Genomic DNA, 10,780 nt, shown 5'->3' with positions numbered 1-10,780 from the left:
GGGTAGGGACTGGCAGTGTTGGGAGAGCGAGGGGCTGCCGGGCACCGACAGGGATGCCGTCACACCAGAAAGGAGGGAGGCGACTAGCAGAATCCACTTTATTGAGTGCAGAAGCATTTTCACAGGTCAGAGGAGACAGCCCACGGCCAAACTGACCCCAACTCGGGTGTCTGCTTGACAGGCGTGAGGACTGGCTGCCCAGGACGGAGCTCCAGGACCTCTGAGGCGAGGTGAAAGCCCAACTTCTGGCTGCTAGCCCCAGGAGAAGTCCAGAAAAAGAGCAGCCCATCTGGGGAGGCCCCCACCCTCCCACAGCTCTGGGGCCTGAACTTGCTGGCGATCTACTCCCAGCACAGGAAAGACACCCACCTAGGTGCAGACACAACAAGGAAAAGGGGAGCGAGCGAGCCTTGGGTCAGAGGTGCGGGGGCCCTGGTAGCAGCGCTGGTCCCAGAGGCCTAGGCCAGCCTGCGGACTGCTCCTGCTGCCAGGGCCGGGGGGCTCGGGGGGCGGGCCTGCACCCAGCTCAGCGTTTGGTCCGCAGGCAGGATGCTGACAAGCAAAGGCTTCAGTCTCTGGCTTTTATTGGTTGCTTGTTTTCTCAAGGCCAGCATTAGGAAAGTCACCTGAGGTGGCAGTTTGGTCGTGGGTGGAGGCAGGGCGGGCCGGTGGACAGGAGGCAGCGCAGCGTGGAACGGTGGGTCCTTCACATGGAGTACCAGGCCAGGAGGCCGGCGGCCAGGGCCACGCTGGCGGCCAGCAGGAACTGGAGGCCGGGCCTTCGCAGCACAGCCAGGGCTGCTCCAAAGGGGCAGCTGCTGCCTTCCAGGGCACCTGCGCAGCAGCACCGAGGGGACATGCCATGAGTGGGGGCCAACACACCTGCCCCAGGCGCACAGGACACGCGAGGCCTACCTTTGTCTAGCTGAGCAGCGTAGTAGGGGCACTTCCGCAAGTCTCCTTTCCCGTCGTGCACGGGAAGCCCGTCCTGCGTGGGCAGTCTGCCGTGCGCAGGAAGCCCGTCGTGCGCAGGGAGCCCGTCCTCCAGGGTTTCTTTGGCCAGCAAGGAGCCAGCCTGGTCCAGTTCATTGAACACCTGCAGGTGCAAAGGATCAACAGCCATCACCAGCCTGTGTCCCCAGACGGGCCGAGCAGGCAGGGACGGGAGTGTACGGGGTGGACACCTCCCCCGAGGGGGAGCTCTGGGAGGTGTGGCTGCACCTGTGCTGCCCAGGCTGAGAGCCCACGGCGGACACCCCCAGGGGGCAGACAGGAGAAAGGAGAAAGCACTGCCCCCCATGCCGTGGGATCCCCAGCACGTTCTTGCTGGGTATTTCTAGCAAGAAACAGGAAGGTGGGAGGAGGCAGCCCTGGCAGGGCTGGCTGGTCCTGAGGGGCCCTCAGGCCTATGCTCAGGCCAGCACTTCCCTGGAGCGGAGGGCAGAGCCTGGGCTCTGGACACAGAACCGGCCTGCCAGACTTGGGCCTGTCTAACAGCTACTTGTAAACGGAATCATTCTCTTTGGTTCTCTCTCTGAACTTACCAAGCAAGACTTTTCACAGCAACCCTTGCTAAAAAGGGGGAACTCCACATTCCTTCAGAAGCCTGGGGTGAGAGGGAGGGAGATAGCTCCCACCTTCCTGACCCTTCAACATGCTGGGGTGTCACCTTCCCAAAGCACCACACACAGGCTGTTGATCACACAGGGTGGAAGCCTGACTGGGGTTGTGCCCGCTGGCCTGTCTAGTCGCTAGACTTGCGCTCAGGCAGCCTATCTGTCCGAGGGCACTGATGCCCCTCAAGCGGCTCTGGGGCAGCCCTGCCAGCAGACGCCCTTCCCGCCTGGCCCTGGCAGTACCTGCATGTTGAACTCAAAGGCCTTGTTGGCCTCCTCCACGATCTTCTCTTTGGTCTCTAGGTTCAGGTCGAGGGCGTTCATCCTGGCCCGGTACAACTGCTTGAACTGCTGTGCGTTGTCCACATTCTCAAACAGGTAGAACTGGGTCCCTTCCCCCGTACTGGGGAGTTTCAGGGCCCGCTGGGCCACCTTCTTCAGCACCTGGCCCCCCGAGAGGTCCCCCATGTAGCGGGTGTAGGCGTGGGCCACCAGCAGCTCTGGTTCGTTCTGCCCCACCTCGTGGATCCGCTCCACGTACTTCCGGGTGGCCTCGGAGCACTGCGCCTGCTCCTCCCAGTGCTCGCCGTAGAGATACTCCATGTCCCTGATCAGCGCCTTCTTCCGGTGTAGCTCCGTGGGGAAGTACAAGGGGGCAAAGGCTGGGTGGTCCTTGTTCCGGTCGATCTCCTCCTCCAAGGCGGAGTAGGTGAAGTACAGCGCGGTGGTGGCCAGCTGCCAAGGGCGATGGGGAGACCGTGGGAGAGGGCCAGGGCCTGGGCCAGCAACTCCCAAGCCCACTGCCCACACTCCTGAGCACCCCCTCCGCTCCGTGAGTTATTTCACGTGTGCAGGAAGCGTTTGTTTCTTAAAGGAATGACATGGTGAATTCTTTGGAACACGGATCACTTCCTTTACATCATCACTACCTTATTCCTTTTAAGACATGAAACCACAGCCTGATGCTGAGAAAACATGAGGTGTGGAGGAAAGCTGGGGGATAGGCAACCCTGTGGGACTAAGGGCCCCCAGCCCAACCCAGTTCACGACTGAGGGCACAAACCTTGAATAGCTCCTTCCTGATGTTGCCTTTCAAGAAGTCCTTGACAAACTGGGTGTTTTCCGCCCGGTCATGTGATTCCTTGGTCCCTTCCTTCAGGAGCTCGGAAAGGTCTGCCATCCTATGGAGAAAGCATGTGCGAATTAGCCTTCCAACTCCAGGCTGACCACTCGCCGAGCTCGAGGCAGAGGCTGCTCAGAAACGTGATTCCAGCCTCTCAGCAGGGAGCAAAGCACAGGCAGACGTGGGTCTGCTCCCAGGACTCGGGCTCCCAGGACTCGGACTCTGGATGACTCTGACCCACTCCACCGTGCCCGGGTCTCTCTGAAGCACCCAAATGAGTGATGCTTGGCTTCTGTGCCCGCCCGAAGAAACACATACCTCACCCTACCACAGTGTGTGCTGACCTCAAGGAACAGACGACTTTGGGGAACGTGTCTCCCAGGATCCACACCCCTGAGAGAACAGACCGTGCAGCTCCTGGGGTGGCCCAGCTGCTTTCCTCCCACCTTGGACCCACAGCCCCGGAGGACGACATGAAGCTGGGACCCGGCACAGAAGGATGGGACTGAGAGCGAGGCTGGGGAGGCAAGAGCCAGGACCAAGGCCTGTACTGCTGAACAAAATCACACGACAGATGCCAGCACCAGACAAGGCAGAGAAGGTGCTGGGCAGGGACTCCTGTGCATCCACACACCTGTTGACCAGAGCGAGAAAAGCCTGGCGTCTCACGGCCCAGGCTCTGCTGGCCTCTTTGGGAGATTGGCTCATATCACTCACGTGCTGCCAACAGTTTATTTTCAGCAATTATTCCAAGATGTAAAAAGAGAACTTTGCCAATGACAGGGCTATAAGGAGAGGCTGAGAATGATGAAGAACAGGCCCGGGTGACTGGAGGCTTCAAGTGAATTGCCCCCAACCCAGTAAGGAAAGCCCTGGAGTTAAGAGCTACTCCCACATCTGAGGGGTGGGAGACACTGGAAAGGTGCCAGCTTTGCCTCTGATTACCCTTGCTCACCCCAGATGACAAAACGCTCAGAATTCCAGGAAGAAGAAACGGCCAGGAGCATCATCAAATCCCATGACTCAGCACTTGGAGCAGTGCCTGTCCTGCCTCCCTGCGTGGGCCGGGGGCGAGGGCGAGGCGGCGGCGGGGCACGGAGCATCCTGGGGCCCGGCAGCACGACCTGACTGCACCACGGCTGCCACCACTCACCTGGTGTGGTTTTCCTTCTCTGGGACCCCGGAGATCTTTTTCTCCGGCTCATCCAACCCCTCTGAGGTCTCCAGTTCCGCTGACATGGCTGCTGCTCTCACGCCTCTGGTCCTGCGGAGACAGGGGAGCAGGGGATGTGGCGCCTGCGGCAGTCACTCCCCAGGTGCCCGCCGGTTCTGCTCGCCCTGAGCAACACCACCAGGAGGCGCCACAGGCCTCGGGGAAGTTTTCATAAAAATAGAGCTCTGCTGTCACAGGACCGTATCTGCACTGGACAAAATGTGAATATGGACACTGGTAATAGCACTGTATTGATGCTGAACTTACTGATTTTTATAACTGCACTGTGCTTATTTACAAGAATGTCCTTGTTTTAGGAAACACACACTCGCATAGTCACAAGTAATGGGGCATATTACCTGCAACTTATTGTCAAATGGTTCAGAGACAGAGTGTGTGTGCGCGCGCGTGTGTGTGTGTGTGTGTACAGGCACATACACTGCAGCGGAGGGGACATACAAGTGAAGCACTAGAGTCAGTGCTGACGGTGAACCTGGATGAAACACACACAAGGATTCTACGTACCATTCTTACAACTTTTCTGTATTTTTGAGATTATATCAAAATTAAAAGTTACGTAAAACATAAAATAACAAAGGAATATGACTTAAATAAAAAAAGCAGCAGTGCGGCAGCTCTCCGTGTGGCAGCAAGCGCATCGGAACCAGCCAGCCTGCCTGTTAGAGGCGGGCGCCCTTGTGCAGAGAGCATCCCCTTGGGGCGGCTCCAAAGGCCCCTGACGAGCTGCACCGAGTCACCACGCGAGCAGACTGCCTCCAGCCCACTCCAGACTCTGCCGAGCTAGAAGAAGTGACACATGTAGGCCAGTCGATGCCCACTGCCTCTGCGTTCGTCAGCCCGGGAGATCTGGTCCTGGAAGGCGCCAAGTTCACGCTCCACCTGACTGTGCGACGGGGGAAGCCCATCTGGGAACAGCAGCACAGCTGCCCCAACACCAGCAGTAACACAGGACCAGAGCTACTATCACTGGGGCCAAATCAAGCCAAAGGAAGGAGAGACCTGAACTTTCTACCTCAACCAGTGTCTTCTTACCGAGCGTTACTGAGCTCTGCCCAGAAATAGGTGTCTAGGGGCACAAAGAAGTATAATAAATGATCCCCGAAAGGATAAAAAACCACTTCTATCTCAGCCCACAGATAACCACCATTAGTATGTTGCTACATTTCCTTTCTGAGTTTTCCCTAGATAACATCTCCTTTGTTATCTTTGGAGATATTACAAGGCCTGGTTTTGCTCAGCAGTCTTTCTGAAACTTCTCTCAACTTTAGATTTAGCATTTATACAATGGAATTAATGACAGGAAGGATTAAGAACACAGAAGCACAGTGCCTGCCACGTGGTAAGCACTCAGTAAATATTAGATATGATGGTGCACTTGTTCCAGGAACGCTTAGAAAATAGCAGAGAGTAAAATAAGCCAGACAAGGCATGATACTCTTTCTGTGTGCAATCTTTTTAAAAAAAGGTTCAATTCAGAGAAAACAATGGAATGGGGATTGCCTGGGAGTGGAAGAAATGGGAACGGCTGGTAAAATGGTACAAATTTTCAGTTATATTGTGAATAAGGTCTGAGAATCTAATGAAAAGCATGGTGACTATAGTTGATAATTGTTGTTCAGTCACTAAGTCATGCCCTACTCTTTGCAACCCCATGGAATGCAGGACTCCAGGCTCCTCTGTCCTTCACTATCTCCCAGAATTTGCTCAGATTCATGTTCATTGAGTCAGTGATGCTATCTAACCATCTCACCCTCTTCTGCCCCCGTCCTTTGCCTTCAATATTTCCCAGCATCAGGGTCTTTTCAAATGAGTTAGCTCTTCGCATCAAGTGGCCAAAGTACTGGAGCTTCAAGCATCAGTCCTTCCAATGAATATTCAGGGTTGATTTCCTTTAGGATTGACTGGTTTAATCTCCTTGCTGTCCAAGGGACTCTCAAGAGTCTTCTCTAGCAACCCAGTTCAAAAGCATCAATTCTTTGGTGCTCAGTCTTCTTTATGGTCCAACTCTCACATCTGTATATGACCACTGCAAAAACCCTAGCTTTGACTATATGGACTATAGTTGATAATACTGAACTGCATAACTGAAATCTGCTAAGAGAACAGATCTTGAATCGTTCTCATTTCTTTAAAAGGGTAAATATGTGAGGTGATGGATATGTTAAGTCAATGTATACATACACCAAGTCATCACTTTTATACATTTTTAAATATATTACAATTTTATTGTCAATGATACTTCACTAAAGCTGGAAAAAAGAGGGAATAGAAATAGCAGAATGTAGAAAATGGGACCTCCTCCTGACACATCAGATATACTCTCCTCTATAAAAATGCTGGTGAACAGTGTGGTGCAGACTGTTTTTTTCTGCAGCAGCAGTTTATTTGTGCCAGTACCTCCTCTGGCACACCCTCCACCCTCTTCCACTGGTCCTGCCCAACAGCCCCGAATTCCGCATCCCCATTCCCAGAAGGCCAGACTCTAGCCCCGGGGACAGGGCCGCAGCTGTCTGCTTCACTGCTATAGCTCCAGGGCCTCGGAAATAGGCTCTCCATAAACACTTGCTGAAAGCAAATCAAAGGAAAGAAGGCACACGGGAAATGCTGTAAAGCGTTCCACCAACAGCAGGCGCCAGTGGACAGCAAGGCACAATCTGCGGTCTACCACCTCAACAGGTTCTAAACTCAGAACAGGGTTGAAAAAGTTTGCTTTGAAGGAAGGGTAGATACCAGTTTATCCCATTCCAGCAGCAATTATACTGAGTCCCTAACGCAGGCTGAGCACTTCCCTGGTGGCTCAGTGGTAAAGAATCCACCTCAAATGCAGGAGCCACAGGAGAGGTGGGTTCAATCCCTGGGTCGGGAAGATCCCCAGAGAAGGGGAGGGCAACCCACTCCAGTATTCTTGCCTGGACAACCCCATGGACAGAGGAGCCTGGAGGGCTACAGTCCATAGTGTGGCAAAGAGTCGGACACGACTGAAGCAACTTAGCAAGCACGCGCACAACGCAGGCTGAAAGTGCCCTCTGGCAGGAAGGAGAACATTCTCAGGAAGGCTCATTTAGCATCTTCACCCTACACGGGCTGAGTTCCAGAAAGAGGGCCGCCTGGAGGCCTGGCCACTATTCCTCGAGGGAGTGGCCGGGGTGGGAGGGGCGGGGCGGGGGGATTTAGGAGCCACCTTGTATGTCAGAAACAGAATTCACTTCATTCTTTGAAAAGCTACATGGTCAAACTTGGTCAGGCTGACTTCTACACTCCAATCCTTTCTCTTTGCAGGAACCACTATAATCCTAGAAAATCAAAGGCCAAATCAAGAACATGGAGCCTTTCTGGACTGTAATCCATAAAAAGCTGCCCCACCCTGCATCCGACAAAAACAAAAAGATCCCCAAATAGTCCACTGTGGGAAATATACCTCAAGAGGTATTAACAGTAAGTAATCTGTACCAAAATGATAAATAGCTATACTATTACATTTGAAAAAAGTCACCCAGCCTAACAATACAGGGCAGGGCTATTTAAACAGCAGCAAACAATGGAATCCTGGCACCACGGCAACAAGTTGACGGGCAGTACCCAGGCATGAAAACGTCTGCATCAACTTCTTTGTTTAAAATAAGTGGCTGAGACTTCGCCTTCCAATGCAAGAGGTGTGGGTTCAATCCCTAATCGGGAAGCTAAGATCCCACATACTTCCCAGGCAAAAACCAAAACATAAAACAGAAGCAACTGTTAACAAATTCAATAAAGACTAAAAATGGTCCACATCAAAACAAAAAAAATCCTAACAAAAAAAAAGACCCCAAACACTGACTAGGACGATGGATAACTAAGTACACCAGTGATGGCAGGAAGGGACTCTGGAAAACTATAAATACCTGTTGTTTGTTGGACATTTTAGCCAATTGGCTCCTTCTATGCAAAGTGGCTCCATTCTTTTGAAAGCAGGAGAGACAGGCAGGGGAGAAGGAGGAGGGGGACAGAGAGAACAGGACTGGGGGAGCCGTCTAAGTCTCTGTGCTACACCAGCGAGTCCCCAGAAGTCCCCAGGGCCCTTCACTGTGCTCCTACTAATTCCAGAAATGTCTATCTATAGAGGTCAGGCCCTCTTCTTCTACTTCCCGACAACACCGTGACCCTCTGTGTATAAAATCTGTTTCCACAACCCCGTAACCCCTGTACTCCTAGCTATTCACTGATCATGACTGGTTTTCACTCCCACACCTGCTCTGAGAGAAACGGCAACACTGTCCTGATTACCAGTGTTCTCTCTGGTGCACCTGGCCCAGCAGATCCAGAACACTCATTTCAAAGCCTCTGCCCTGGGGAATGACAGGCTCAAGGCTCTAGGGCTTCTTAAAGAACAGACAAGTTCAAAGACGTTAAGGCCTGCTCTACAAACTCACGTCAGCAAACCTCAGGTCAGTCAGCCTGGCTGCCAGACAGAAACGTGATCCCCACTCCCTCCCCCAAAGGCACAATGGGGACTTCAGCTGTCACAATTCTTTTCTTCATGCCCATTCTTTTCCTTTGCCCTGGGAAACCACAACCAGGGAAAGGGGCAGGCTGCAGAGTTGGCCAGCACGTGAGAGGGAGGGGGAAGTGAGGCGGAAAGGCAGTGACCGGTGGCTGGAAACAGTACAGCTCTCCCGCCTACTGGAATCGAGGTGGCCAGACACCAACTGCCACAGCACGCAGATGGAGGCCCATGACCTGAGGGGGAGATGGTCTCCTGTGCGCAGAGATGGCGGCCAGAGGGAAGGTGAGGGGCTGCTCGCTCCCTGCACAAAGGCCTCCACTGGACACCGGAGGCCCTGGCTGCCTCGAGAGGGCTGTGTGAGGCTCAGGGTCCACTCCAGTCTAGAACTGGCATCACAGCCACAAGGGCCATCATCCTGTTTTCCCTGTTAAGCTGGAAGCATATCCTACAAGACAGAGCAAGACTCCCTCAGGCTGAGCTGCTCAGAATCCAACACCACGTTCCAAATCACGTACAGCCCAGCGCCCTGGGGAGCCTCCAGCTTGAGCTGTAATGGATGCCGTTGCATAAATGAAATGCCTACCGACCAGGCTAGGTAAACGAAGAGGGTGGTGAGACAGTGACAATAAGTTATGGATTCAATTCTAAAATACCAAACAAAACAATAAAAATTTTAATTGGGTACTACACCTCTGAGTTAGATGGTGTGAAATCTAGTTTTACTTTTCTTCAGCTCTGACTCCATCCCCTCCTCCTTCCCTTCTCCCCACCTCCACCCCTCTCTCTGGTGGTCCGTTTTTTTCTAACTACAGACTTGTTTGTAATTCCTGTGCCTCTGAGCTGGCCAAGGCCATTCTCACTCACAGGGCCCAAGGGGGCTGGCACCCTCATTGAGCGGCCAGTGCTGTGTTTCTCCTGCGGCTCCCCGAGAGTTCACTGCTCCCCTCCCAGGGTCTGCCCCAGAGTCCCTGCCCCCGGCTGCTCTCCCCGTATCAGGGCTGGGCACTGGCCCCTGACCTCTCCACCAGGCCCAGTCCACATCCACACCCCCCTGCCCAGGAAGGCTGCTGCTCCTCGCCTGCAGGCCTGTGAGGGCAGGCCCTTCCTGGGGCTCTGGCTGCTTTTCGTAGCCAGCACTGCAGGTAAGGAGGCCCTTGGCTCCTTCTGTCTCAGTCCTGCCTCTAGTCACTGGTGCAGCTTTCTTCCCACAGCCCGTGGATGTGGGGGGTGTGTGTGCGTGTGTGTGTTTTCCACTCTTCTGGCTGAACTAATAGCTTTCATCACATCCACCTCTGTTTATGATCTCACCCCACCTACTTACACTGTGACATTCAGGAGGGTCACGGGTAAAAATGATGCCTCAATGCTCACAAAAACCATGTACAACACAAATGTCTTCAGCACGCAAATACGAGCATGTGCCCTGAAAATGTCTTCAGATGATAAACACAGAACACGGGTCCAAGACGCTCCCTTTCCTGGGCTATAGGAGCTGTTCCTTCCCTATATCCCCTGAAGGCTTTTCACCCCTCTGTTCTTGTTGAACAATCCCATAAAGCAGGCTAAGTCAGTTCTTAATGGTGCCACATACTCTTATCAGGCAGGCCTCAGCAGCTATGAAGAAACAGGTTGTTTACCCATCACACATATTCCTTTCTGAGTGTCTATGAAAGAAGAGTAAATTCTAACATGCTACCTATAAGCCTAACATGATCTGGGGGACAAACAACGCCAGGACAAACAAACACAGGAGCCAGGGCTCCTGTGGAGGCAGCAGGAGGGAGGAAGCCAGGGGCGGGACGGTGCAGCTCTCAGCCTCCTAACCTCGGGCTCTCTCCACGTTTCACCTGTGAAATGGGAGGAACACCTACCCAGCACTCAGTACAAGACTACTATGAAGATCAAATAGATGACGAAGATGAAACCACTTTACAACAGGTGTCAACGTTACAGAAAAAACTGAGAGTGAGCTGTTTATTAACTGGTCTACCCTGGGAGACGAGACACTTCTGGTGAGCTTTTTTCAGACCTTGCTACGACACCAGGAAACTCAACAAGTGGAAGAAGCCCTATTCCCGGATGCAACGTGGAAATAGACTTGCTCTCCTGAGCACTGTTTAAAATCCAGTATTGAGAGGGGTAAACCTCACACCGAGGGCCAGTTTTGCATCTCATCTGGCAATGGATGTGAAGAGGGGTGCAACCTGCTTCCTACAGTAAACGACCACCTGACGTCCCTGCGCTGAAGACCTCAGGGAGGGCTGGAAGTTGGGGGGCAGGAGGGAGCTCAGTGAACCTGTCAGTTTACAGGGGTCACGTCCGGG

General features: G+C 53.3%; 1 protein-coding gene across 2 annotated transcripts in view; it reads right to left on the bottom strand.

Annotated features, from left to right (window-relative positions):
• Window positions 1–84: 84 nt before the first annotated feature.
• The window catches only part of HMOX2 (heme oxygenase 2), a 28,107-nt gene continuing 17,411 nt past the window's right edge, over window positions 85–10,780 (bottom strand). For both annotated transcript variants that reach the window (XM_061402523.1, XM_061402524.1), the window contains exons 2-6: window positions 3,893–4,003; window positions 2,680–2,797; window positions 1,860–2,351; window positions 916–1,096; window positions 85–834 (exon numbers count right to left, since the gene is read on the bottom strand). In XM_061402523.1, coding sequence (XP_061258507.1) covers window positions 707–834; window positions 916–1,096; window positions 1,860–2,351; window positions 2,680–2,797; window positions 3,893–3,978 — 1,005 coding nt within the window. In that variant the 5' untranslated portion in view covers window positions 3,979–4,003 and the 3' untranslated portion in view covers window positions 85–706. The remainder of the gene's footprint in view (window positions 835–915; window positions 1,097–1,859; window positions 2,352–2,679; window positions 2,798–3,892; window positions 4,004–10,780) is intronic.

The sequence above is a fragment of the Bos javanicus genome, chromosome 25 (assembly GCF_032452875.1).
Source record: "Bos javanicus breed banteng chromosome 25, ARS-OSU_banteng_1.0, whole genome shotgun sequence".
Classification (NCBI taxonomy): domain Eukaryota; kingdom Metazoa; phylum Chordata; class Mammalia; order Artiodactyla; family Bovidae; genus Bos; species Bos javanicus.
The sequence above is the reverse complement of the archived record's forward strand: the minus strand, read 5'-3'. Positions and strand labels throughout refer to the sequence as shown.